Source organism: Equus przewalskii, chromosome 13 (genome assembly GCF_037783145.1).
Source record: "Equus przewalskii isolate Varuska chromosome 13, EquPr2, whole genome shotgun sequence".
NCBI classification, from domain to species: domain Eukaryota; kingdom Metazoa; phylum Chordata; class Mammalia; order Perissodactyla; family Equidae; genus Equus; species Equus przewalskii.
In genome coordinates, this window is record NC_091843.1 from 2884306 (window position 1) to 2896917 (window position 12612).

Consider the following 12612-nt stretch of genomic DNA (forward strand, 5'->3'; position numbering starts at 1 on the left):
CTCCCCAGAATCCCCGGTCCTCTCGTGGACTACACTTCCCAGAGGCGTTGGCGGCCGGCCGGCCCTCACTCGGCCCTGCCCCGCCCCTCCGGGCCCTGCGCGGGGCACCGGGCGTTTGCTGCGGGAGCGAGCGGCTCCGGGGCCCGAGGTCCCGCAGGCGTCGCCCGGGGGGAATCCCGACCCGAGGCTGCTGTCGGCCGGGCGGTCCCGGAGCCCCCGCGGCCGAGCGTGGACGGGGAGGCACGGGCCCCGGAAGCGCCGAGCCTGGGCGAGGTGAGCGGCGGAGGGCGGCGGACGCGGGCGGACGGCCCGGGGCTCGGGGCTGCGGCTGCGGGCCCTTTCCGGAGCCGAGTTCTCGGAATCCGGAGTCTGACTCCTTGCCGGAGGGCGCGGGCGGCGCGGAGACGAGTTGTGCCCGGGACGGCGTGAGGTCCGGAGCGCGGTGCCCCCGCGCCGGCGTGTGCCCTCGGACCTGCTCCGGAGGCGGGGTGCTGGCAGTGCCGGCCGCGCTGCGGGGCCGCCGGTGTAGACGGCCCAGCCTGCGGCGAGGCGCTGCTGCCGGGGTCCCGGTCCTGGCTCCCTGAGCCGGGGAAGAGGTGGGGCCGCACCAGTGCTGCCCGCCCCGGCTCCTCCGACTTCCCGCTCCGCGGCACGCGGGGTCGTCCGAGGCGCGAGGACCGCAGCGCTGCTGGCTCAGAGGCGCGGGCAGCGGAAGGGGCTTCCTCCTGGCCCCTCTTTCTTCCCGCAGATCCGCCTTCGGGAGCCTCCGCCCGTCCTCCGGGAAGAGCGCCGCCGGCGGACATGGCTGCTGCACGGAGGGGAGCGAGGCCTCAGGTGAGCTCACTGCGCCCCGGGCCGTGGCGACAGCCATGCGTGTCGGGCCCGCCCAGCCCGCGCCAGCGTTCCGAGCCCCAGCCTTTTGCCCTTGGAGGAGTCGGTCCGCCTGGTGCACGGGGGGTCCTGTAGGGCGTGCTTGCCTCCTCTCCCGAATCCGCGTCTAGACTCTCTTTTCCTAGTAGACAGTCCTTTGCTCGTTAATCTCGAGTCGCTGTGTGATCGCTAACTCGACGGCTAAGATGCCATGTGTCTTCTGTCACCCGGGGACATGTGCACTTGGCAGAACTCCTTCCTCCCGCCTCCCTGTCTTGCCCTTGTCTCCTTCCCTCCCCCCTTCCCTGCCCTCGGCAAGAATGCTCTGCTTTTCTTTTCCTTTGCTCCCCCGCGAATCCTCGTGACACCTTCCCCAGGCGTCTCCACTCCCCAGGCGTCTCCAGCCCATAGTTTTCCGTTTTTTCTGCCTCTTAACTTTGTGGATCGGGTGCCTTGCTCTCCCACTCTCCGAAAAGCGTTCTCGACCTGCCGTCTCCATCTTCGTGTTGTGGGGATGGGGATGGGGATGGCCCCCCCCACCGTGAACAAAGCGGAGCCGGGCGGGAGGGGACCCAGTGGGAGAGGTCTCTGGACTCCCAGGCAGAGAGAAGCCCCTCGGGCAGCGGCAGGGAGGTCCGTGGGGTCCGGGTGGTGGAGAGGCCGTGTGCACAGTGGTGAGGAGGTGGGGCTCAGAGACAGGCGGCGGGGTGTGAACCCATCTCCTCTGTTGCCGTTTGTGGGCTTTGGACATGTAACTCCACCTCTCCATGCCTCAGTTTCCTCACCTGTCAAATGGGAGTAAGAGCAGTGCCTACCTCATAGGGTTGGGAGAGCATCAGTGAGTTGGTTCTTGAGAGTGTTAGATGGGGCCGGGCAGATGGTAGATGTTCGTGTGTGGCGCCTGTGGTAGCGGAGTCATATTATTCCAGTAGTAATACTGTTAACGTTGATAGCCAGAAGCTGCTGTGCAGTGTTTCTAGGACCCAGAAAATCCTCCTCCTTTCCTTACTGATCCTCATGTAACAGGAACAGCATCACCTTTGTTCTTGCTCTCATAACAGTTATTAGCCTCATTTTACATATGGGGAAACTGAGGCTCAAAGAAATTAACCTGAATTCAGGCTCAGGGTGTTTGGCCTCCAGGTTCAGGCTTGGGGTATGGTCCGGCCATGCCTCCGGTGCACCTTTCAGAAGCAGGGCAGACCCAGCCCTGTGGTGCCCGAGCTCTTCTGCACTGTGGGCAGCTTTTGGGGAGAGTGCGGTAGGGTTTGTCTCCTGAGGCATGAGCCTGCCACTGCCAGTCTGGGCTGATCTTTTCTAAGGCTTTCCTTTCCATGCCAGCTGAGCCAGCTTGCTCTCTTGCCCAGAATCTTCTCCATCCCTGGGTGTGACTGGATCCCCTATGGCATCCTCCCCAACCTTGCCTGCTGCCCGTGTGGCAGGACCACGTGGACTCGTGTGTAACACTCAGTGACAGGACCTTTCAGACCAGAGACAGACTATACCGAGTGCTGGGTTAAAAGGAACCTTTAATTACTGTCCTGCCTCTGCCACTAGGAGAGTATGTGACCCGGGTCTTGACTGCCCTGGACCCTGTGTTTCTATCTCAAATGAAGACTGAACTGGGAGATGGTGTATGGTCCTGTCCAGCTACGTCTTTCTCTTTCATTGTTCAAGTCATTTCCTGCACTTCTCTTGCCTGCCACTTGGATTGTAAATTCTTTGAGAGCAAAGGTCATTTCTTGCATTCCTCCCCAATATGCAAGTAATTTAATGCTTTTTCTTACCATAAAAATATTGCATGATCATCGTAAAAATTTTAGAGAATAAAATTTGCACCTATATGTATATGTATACGTGTGTGTACGTGTATATATGTATGTGCGTAGATGTGTTTATGTGTGTGTATATATAGTTGTGTCTATGTACGTGTATTTGTGGGTGTATATTTTTTCGTGTATACAAAAGAAAGTAAAGTTGCCCTTAACCCCACCATCTGGAGGTAATCACTGTCAGTCATTTGTTGTGCATCCCTCAACATCATTTTCTACGTACATATATAGTTATTTTCAAAAATGGGAGCAAGCTATACACACTGATCTATAACCTTCCTTTCCTATTTAATATCGTGGCTGTATTTTTAAGTCAACAAATGTGGACTTAGTACTGTCAATTTTAATGATTTCCCAGCATTTTATATTGATTTGATGACAGCTGACATCTGAACCTTTAAAATGAGCCAGACACGGGGTTAAGTCCCTTGAATGGATCGTCTTGTTTGTTCGTTGACTCTCTTTGGGAGGTTGCAAGAGGCCGCTTTGCAGAGTGATTCAGAGTGGAGACTGGGACCTCCCCGGATCCGAGTCCCAGCTCTGCTGCTGACCAGCTGTGCAACTTTAGACAAATTTCTTATCCTGTCTGTGACTTTGTTTTCTCTTGTGTAAAATGGGGACAAGAATAGTGCCTTCTTCTTAGGGTTGTTGTGAATTTTAAGTGAAGATTATATTGCAGATTAACATAAAACTCCAAGAACAGTACCTGACCCATAGAAAGCGTTCAATGAAAGGGAGCTGTTTCAGTCTTTCGTTACTGCTGTCCTCAGGCTTCCGTGAGCACACACATAGTCCCTTAAGTCATTTAACCTAGTCTCCATCATCAGCGATTATTTAGGTTTTCGGGTTTTTTGCTATCACTAACCCCACGATAAATGTCCTATGTGTGCATTTTTGTGCACTGTTTGTTATAATCCAAATATAGTAATTGGTGAGTTAACAAATATTAGTTTAAAACCGTTTATAGCCTTTAATATGTATTATTGAAGCACCATCAGAACCATTATTCTAATGGACACTCCCACTGATGGCCTTCGTTCCTCCGCACATCTCTTATTGTGGTTGACACAGAGCCTGGTTCATGCTTCCTGATGCTCAGTATCCATTTGTCATTGGTCGACTATTCACTAAACAGATGATCTGGAACCTTCAGAACCTGGAATAATAGGAGCAGCATTTCATGGTAGCCCGTCTGCCTCCCCACCGCCACCTTCCTCAGTGTGTGATGGGTGGTCCTGGGTGAGATGGGATGGCTTGTCATTATAGGTGTCGGTGACGTTTGAGGATGTGGCTGTGCTCTTTACGCGGGATGAGTGGAGAAAGCTGAGTCCTTCTCAGAGGAGCTTGTACCAGGATGTGATGCTGGAGAATTACAGTAACCTGGTCTCATTGGGTAAGGAAATCGTCCCTGTAGAGAAGGAATTCAGAAATTGGGATAACCGGGAACCTACTTCTCCGTTAAAAATCGTGGGTCATCAGAAACTTTAGCTGAGCTTTGCCTCAGGCTTGTACAGATTGGGTCTCCATGAATAAATATGAAACCTTTTTCTCCCCTTATGGGCGTGGAATACCCCATGCATGGGGCAGTCTGCACAGCTGCACGTTAGAAGTCCCTCGTTGTTCAGGCTACATTTTCCTACTCTGATTGTTCTGTGATTTGTTTGCTCATCTCTCAGCAGAGAGCTGCCCTCTGCCCTCTTCATTGACCTTCTGCTTGCCTCCCCAATTCATAAATCAGAATAACGTAGCACCCACTTCTCTAGATGAAAGCTGTGGATCATCTAATAAACTTGCCCTGAGTTTTGCTGTGCGATTGTCCTTACAGGATCTCCACAAATAAGTATTAAAAATATATTCCCCTCATAGGCATGGAGCTGCCCCGGGTATGGGAATGGAGGAGGTGGTGCCAGTAATCAGCCACTTACCTCGGTATAAGTGCACATTGGAAGCGTCTTCACGGTTCAGGCATCATTTCCCACAGTGATTGTTCTGGGGTTTGTGTGCACAGCTCTCAGCAGAGGACTTTGTTCAACCTCTGGACCTACCACTTGCCTTTCCTGCTTGACTTTTGCGGGGGTCAGCATGCTTTTGCTATGAAGGGCCAGGTAGTAAATATTTTAGGCTTTGTAGGCCACATATGGTCTCTGTAACATATTCCATTTCTTTTTTTTTTTTTTAACCATTCTTTTCTCAAGGGCCGTACGTAAACAGACAGTGGCCTAGATTTGTCCTATGAGCTGTAGTTTGCTTAAGACTGCCATCTTTGAAAGGGAGTCAGACAGTGTTTTCTTATTTTAACCAAGCTGCTTGGCACAGAATACCTTGATACATAGCTTTTTACAAATTTTAATTCAGTCTGTGCACCTAACATCTTCCATCTGATACAGAAAGCCAGTGGTACCCTCCTAATGAAGGCTGCGTGTTTATCACGGTTCCCTCACCTACAACTAGTTATTACGTCGTCATGTCCTGGGAGTCCCTTGCATTGTCCCGAGCACACCCCTCACATCGTGGGGGCACAGCTGCAGCACCCCACAGGAGCCCTTTGCCCCATCCCCTGAGTTTTCCACTCAGATCTGGGCTACCTCTTTGTGTGGAAACAAAACAAAGTCTTTTTTTTTTTTGTCTGTGAGCAGGACTCCCATTTTCCAAACCCAAAGTGATCTCCCTGTTGCAGCGAGGAGAAGATCCCTGGAAGGTGGAGAGAGAAAGTTCTGGAGGCTGCTCCGCAGGTGAGTGGGCGGCGAGTGGGCAGCTCAGGTGCCCAGGAATGGCTGCAGGCAGCAGGCTGGTTGGCAGGCGGACGGCGTGGGGCAGGAATGTTCTCCGGGGCTCAGTCCCCAAGAAGTGCCAAAGGGGACGCGCAGGCCCCCACATGAGCTTCCTCTTTTTCTCTGGTGATCACTTCACAAATGAATCTCCGTCTCTTTCCTCCTCTCTCCTGTTGCGTCAGAAGAGGGCTACGTTTCCACGTCTTCGTTCACAAACGTGGTGCAGTTATGGAGCTGCGGGTCGGTCATTCTGCCTGAAGCTCAGTGTATGTGGGACAGAGGAGGCGCCAGAGGAGGGGTGTTAGAGAGCTGGGGGGGCCACGCTGTAACTTGCTTTGGTGCACTTCTCGAGATGTGAATGTCCCCTCGATGACTGCAGACAGTTAAAGGATTTTAAGCAAAAGAACGTTACGGTCCTTGATATTTTGGAAAGGTTGGTCTGAATCAGACACAGCACAGACATTCTCCACTAAAGGCATAGCTAAAGAAGCCGTGGCATGTCCCTCTGGTGAACAGCGCCACAGTCAGGTAGAGGGCGCAGTGAGGTGGCCCGAGCCCAGGGTGCGGGAAGGATGAAAGCAGGCTGCGCAACACTGCTAAGATGCATCACCGTATGTGTGTAAAGAAAACTGCGTGGGTGTTTGTCTGATGTAAAATCCCCCATGTAAGGGCAGAGAGCAGGGCTGGGGGGCACCCCTTAGCTGGCTCCATTTGGAACGGGACCGAGAATGAGTGTGAGGAGAGGGTACTTTATCTCACGTAATGTTTGGATTTCTCGCAGAGCGTATATTCATGAAGTCCTTGTGTAGTTTGAATTTAATAAGAATGGTCACTTTAGAAGCGTTGGCGGGCTTAGATTTAAAGTGAGGCAAAGTTAGGAATGGGAACCTTCCGGAGGTTAATGCATAATGTAGGCAAGACGTTACTGGGGCTCGGACGAAGGCACGTGCAGTGGGGTTCACGAGGGAAGAGGAGGGGCCCTTTGAGGGTGCAGGATGAGTTGGGCGTGGGATGGGTTCATCTGAGGTGTGAGTGGAACCCTCGAGTAGAGATCGCCGGTGGACGCTCGTATGAGGTGTGGGGTGCTGGAACTCGAAAGGGAGGTCAGGAAGTCATGGTGCAAAGGTGGCATTGAAGATGCCTTGCGATGGCCAGGAGAGGGGACAGGGCAGAGGACGGAGTCCCAGGAAACCTCAACTTTTACGAGGTGGGTTAAAGAAGAGTGTGTGGCTGAGCCTGAGAAGGTCATCGGAGGAAGAAACAGGAGAGGCGGCTGTCTTGGAAGTTGGGGATGGAGAGCTGTTGAACTGGGGAGGCTTGGGCCCTGGAGGAGCCAGGTTCCAGCCCTGCCACTGTGCTCCAGTCCTGTGATAAGCAGAGAGTGAGTTCCATGCTGGGCACTGGCGGTGCAGCAGCGACAGAAAGACGCAGGACCTACCCTGGTGGAGCCCAGTCAGGTGGGGAGACAGCCTCCTGAACTGAGTGCACACGAGGGTGTGGAATGACAGGGTCCCATCAGGACCTGGAAGGAAAGAGACGCAGTACGGTGACAGCGTGGAACAGGATGGGGCGGTGCTGGCAAAGGCTTCCTGATGAAGGGCCGGACCCCAGGATGTGGAGTGTTCCAGGCATCGGAAAGGCTCTGTGTGCGAGTCCAGAAAAAGGAAGCCAGCGTGTGCAGATGGGAGCGGGGAGAGCAGAGAAGAGTCAGCAGGAGAGGAGCAGGTATCAGATCCCACTGGGCCCGGGGAGCCCCGTCACAGGGTCTGGTCTGTGCCTGAGAGCCAGGCAAGCCCTGAGGAGCTGGGAGGAGCTGCAGCCCCAGGGTTACATTCTGCCAAGGTCAGCCTGCGGCCAGCAAGGAGCCCGTTGGTGCGACATGGGGGGACTTGTCTGAGGCTGGGACAGGTCCAGACAGTCAGTCCGTAGCCCTCACCTCGGGGGCCCAGCAGATGAGCTGCGGGCCAGGCTGCCTCAATGCCCCAACCCCACGCCAGGGGGAGATCTCCTCCTGCTGTAAGTTGAGGTTTTTGATGTGGGAACCACACTTGTCTATCTATCATTTCAACTCTCATTTGGGAGAAATACACTAATTTTGTGGAAACTGGCAGACGCCACCCCAAAGTAAGCAGAGAGTGCAGGCGGCAGGGAACAGCTGCGAGTTGGGAGGGGTGTCAGTCCTGCTTCTAGGGTGGGCGAGTCTGGCCTGAAAGCTCAGGGGCAGAGAAGAAAGGACCCTCTCCCCTCCCCGGGAGCCTCTCATCCATGAGTGAGTCTCCTGTCCTGAGTGAAGTGGGTGTTGTTGGCTTAAACAGAATAGACGGTCTGGCTGGAGGCCAAAGCTGTCCAGGGAGGTGCTGGGACCACCTGGCGACGGGGTCGCCGTCCTCAGTTAGCCCCTGCTCGGGTTTGCCAAGACGCCCCTAAGGGCAAACTGTGGGTGGGTGTCTGAAGGGGTCAGGGTGTCCAAGCCGGCCAGTGCATGTTCCTCTCAGTGGGTGAACCTCCTCTGTGCCCTCAAGATGAGAGCAGACGGGACATCTGGGAGTGCGGGCGTGTGGCTATGTCTTTCCTGCACCCCTGATGAGTCTCCATCGGCCTGGACTAAAGTGGCCTCAGAACGGCTCCCCCGGGGAAGGCAGCACTTCCCTGCGGGCACGGGTGAAGGACCTGGACGCTCCTGGACGCACCCCCGATTGTTAACTCTAGAGCAGAGCCGAAGCCTTCCCTTTGAACAGCCAGGGACAGGAAAGCGCGTGCTCCCCCAGAGGACTCCTCCCACCTCTGGATGCCTCCAAATGTTCTTTAAAAAAGTTTTCTTCCCTTCAAAACTGTTCACAAGTAGGAAAAACAAAACAAACCGGAAAGACAATTGTGTCCCCCTGAGTGCGGATGTTCCAGTTGAGAGGTGAGAGGCGCTGACCCCAAGGGTGTGCGTCTCATCTGAGTCTTGCTTAAGAAATGAGCCCCAAGTATACTTGCGGAGGCCGCGCTTTTCTGGAAGAGTTAGGATGAGAATGATGTGAGTAAACCAACTTGTGCATCTCGTGAGTTGGGTTTACACCCAAATGTGGAAATATTCTCGAAATCTGAAATTCAGAAATCCAGAGATGATCTGGGTAAACCGTTACCTCCAGTGAAACCGTGCTTGTCTTTCCTTGTCTTTTTCTCTTCCTTTGCTGTCTTTATGCGAGAAACCGAGTCAAGCGGACTGAACTGTGCAGGGTGGTCAGCTGAGGGTCGCTCGGGTCGCCTTCCACTCCCGGGACTTGCTGGCGCTCCTGCAGGGAAGTGCTGTCGGGGTCGCAGTCTATGGCAGTAGTGTGCGGTGGTTTGAGAGAGTGAATTTCTCACAAGGTGAAAGTGGAGCCCACATGCTCCGTAGCCCAGTCTAATATGTGTGAGTTAGTCTGTCCTTGCCCCCTGCCCTCCCCAACAAAGACCTCCACATGCCCCTACACCTCCCATCCTGCCACCGACATCTGATTTCCCTGTAGCTGCCAGAATGACCTACAGTCATGCGAGCTTAACGATAGGTGCATTGTCAGATGTGTCGATTGATTTGTCATTGTGCAAACATGATGGAGGTCACTTACACAAACCTAGACCGTGTAGCCTACTACACACCTGGGCTCTATGGTACTGTTCTTACGGGCCCTATGCGGTCCGTCGTTGACTGACATCATTGTGTGGCACATGAACGTATCTAAAAGGCAAATCAGGCCACCTCACTCCCTTACTCACAACCTCTGGTGGCTTCCGTCACCTAGAGCACAATCCAGAGTGACCTCAGAGGCCTGCATGGTCTGGCCCCAGCTACCCTTTCCCCTCCTTGCACTCTACCCTTCATTCGAGGACTCTGCTCACCCTGGCCTCCTTGCAGTTGTGCCGCGGGCCAAGCAGGGTCCGCCTCAGGGCCTCCGCACTTGCTTTTCCTCTCCTGGACTGTTCTGACTCATGACCGGAGCCTACATGACTCACTCCCGGGTCACACAGCTCATGTAAGACACGGCCTCCATCCTCCACGTTCTTGATCCCCTCCCCGTGCTTTATTTTCCTCTGAGTGCTTAGCGCTGCATGGTAGTACCTGTTTACTTACTACCTGTGTCTTCCTCTCGATTGTAAACTCCCTTATGCTGGGTTGTCTGTTTCATTTGTCCCCATTTCCCCAGTGCCTGGTCAGAGTAGGCCTCCAGTGAGTGAATGCATGAAGGACTTGGCTAGGTTGTGCTCTTGGAGACAGACAGAAGTGAACCAGCTTCAGAGATATTTGGGGGATAAAGCAATGGGACTTGGAGATGGATTAGATACAGAAGGTAAAGGAAATGGAGGTGTCAAAGATGCTTGCTTGGTTTGTGGCTTGTTCTGGGATGGACAGTGATATTCACAGAGATAGTGGCACTGGGAGGAGATCAGATTTGGGGGATGGCGTAAATTTGGTTTTAGGTGAAGTAAATTGAGATGTTTTGGGTTGACCCAGTTACCCAAGTAGAGATGTCAAGTAGCCTTTTAGTTTGGAGTACGGTTCCTCATAGTATAGAGTGGACATGAAATGTAAATTTGAGAGACTCTGGTCAACCATTGAAACAGTGGTTGAGTTTGAGTTAGCCTGTGGAGTGGGTTCAGAGTACAGTAAGAGCAAAAAAGAGCCTGGGACTCGGTCTTGAGGAACTCTGACATTTCATGGCCAGGTAGAGGGAAATGAACCCATGGGGAAGTCAAAGTAGGTATACTATATAGGAAGAAAGTCGGGGGAGTCTGGTGTCATTGAAGTCAAGGCTCATAATAGGATGGGATCAGTAGAGGTAAGGAGAAGTGGATGGATTTGAGACATGTTTAGATGGCAGAATAAACAAGTCTTGGTAATTGATTAGCTGAGGGGCTGAGGAAGAGGTGTGGAGCCTGCCTCTTAAAGATTTGATTGAGAATTGGTGCCAGTGACAGAGACAAAGGGGCTATACAGGTTGGAGGGAATAATTATGAGTTCAGTTTTAGGCATATTGACTTTGAAGTGTCTTTGAGACATCTAAGCTGTTGTTTTGAGTAGGCTGTTGTACAATTGGGTATGGAGAGTAGAGGAGAAGTCTTACCTAAGGTATGTATTTGTGACCGAAACTTTCACAGAGTGAAAAGAATTGGGCCTAGGGCTAAACCCTGAGGAACCCCAAGGATTAAAGATCAGGGGGAGGAAAATGAGTGCACAGAGGAGATTGAGGCTAGAGGAAAATGAGAGGAATGTGGAGGAAAGTATGGGGTCACTGTAGCTTAGGAAGAGAGCATCTCAGGGAAAACAAGGGGTCATGCTCAGATGCTCCTGAGAGGTGGGTTAGGGGAGAACTGAAGAGAGGGTCTTGTCTCGGCCACATGGTGGTCATAGTTGCCTTAGCGAGGGTGGCGGTAAGGACAGAAGCCAGAATGGAGCCCAGGAGGGGACAGTGAGCAGGAGGAAATGAGCAAGTGCAGGATGCTGTAGAAGATCAGATGTGAAGCAGAGGCCACAGCAGTAGCTGGAAGAGCTCTTCTCTGCATACATAAACAAATATTTATACTCTTTTTCCTTTGTCCACCCCAGTTAGGGTAGACAGCACACATCATTCTGCCTCTTTCGCTTGATATATGTGGAAACTCTTTCCATGTCAGTACATAGAGAGCTTCCTCACTCTGGGGTGTAGTTCTAAGGCCTTAGGCTGGCTCTCTTGGCTAAGGGAAGAAGTGATTTTGGTTTTATGTGGCTTTGGATGATGTTAGCCCAACAGGTCCAGTTTGGGCTAGAATTTTAGAAATGTTATGATTGTTAATTAGCAACATGGATATTGATTTAAAGCTATATCTTTATCATATACCAATGCAAAGTCCGGATGTATTACAGTTAGAGTTAGCCCAAATGTCCTTCACAGGAATCTAGTTGAACAGACCGAAGTACATCACACAGTGGAATTCTGTGCAACTGTGAAAAGGAAAGAAGAAGGCCTCTATAAATTCCACTATGGGGTGATCTCCAGAATATATTAATAAGAGGGGGAAAGTGCAGAACAGAACAGTGAGAATCCTACAGTCAGGTGCTACATTAGGACGTTTTGGTCAGTGATGGCCTGCATATACAGCGGGGGCCCATAAGATTAGTACCACGGAGCCTGGGTGTGTGGTAGGCTGTACCATCTATGTTTGTATGAGTACACTCTATGACGTTCGCACAATGATGAAATCGCCTAACCACGCATTTCTCATAACAGATCCCCATCATTAAGTGACACATGCCTGTACTTTTATCTTAAAAAGGAGGAGATATCAAAAAGGAAAAAAGTATGTATTGGCTTATATTTTTTTAAAAGAGATAGAAGCTCCCCCAAAAAAGGATAAAAGCAGATCAATAAAAATGGTTAACTTTCAGATGAAGGAAGAAAAAGAAAGGTTAGAGAGAATAGGGATAGAATCTAGAGTTTGTTTTTTAATCTTGTTTTTATAATTTTGACTTTGGAGCTATAAAAATGTTTAATATCATTATAAAACAAGATGAAATCGAAATGGAAAAATGTTCCATAAATATTGAAAGGAAAATGACACAAGTGACCCTAATGGCATTTAAGGTTTGTGGCTCAGTCACATAGAGAAGAATTCTTTCAAATTCCTGTGCATCACAGCAGTATGAATAAACATCCTTAGTGGTTTATATCTGTGATGTTGTGATTTATAATAAGAAATATATATTTGGTCTTCAGCGTGTTTCTGGCACAGAGCTCCTAAGACTTTGGAATTTCCCAAGCCAAGAGAGCGACCTAGGTATCTTTTGTTATGTTAATGAAGTGACTTGCACTGCACCTAATAAAAGAGAGTGGTTGCCAGGGAAACCAACCGTGCGTCCCCCCTCCCCCCCCCCCCCCGCCCCACCTCTGGGGAGGGGAGAGGGGATGGAGGTTGAGTCAGTCACCATTAGCCATTGATTTAATCAATCATGCCTATGTGAGGAGGCCTCCACAAAAACCCAAAAGGACAGAGTTGGAGAACTTTCCGTTTGGTGAACATGTGGAGATTTGGGGAGAGTGGTACACTCCAAGAGGACGCTTGTCATGCCCTTTCCATACATCCTGCCCTATGCATCTCTTCCATCTGGCTACTCCAGAGTTAATATCCTTTATAAT

General features: G+C 51.4%; 1 protein-coding gene across 2 annotated transcripts in view; it reads left to right on the forward strand.

Moving 5' to 3' along the window:
* Positions 1 to 29: 29 nt before the first annotated feature.
* Positions 30 to 12612, forward strand: part of ZNF354A (zinc finger protein 354A) — a 36703-nt gene continuing 24120 nt past the window's right edge. The window contains exons 1-4 of one of the 2 annotated variants that reach the window (XM_070568965.1): positions 30 to 273; positions 749 to 834; positions 3969 to 4095; positions 5339 to 5434. In XM_070568965.1, the coding sequence (XP_070425066.1) occupies positions 802 to 834; positions 3969 to 4095; positions 5339 to 5434 (256 nt within the window). In that variant the 5' untranslated portion in view covers positions 30 to 273; positions 749 to 801. The remainder of the gene's footprint in view (positions 274 to 748; positions 835 to 3968; positions 4096 to 5338; positions 5435 to 12612) is intronic. The other variant, XM_070568966.1, reaches the window with a different exon arrangement.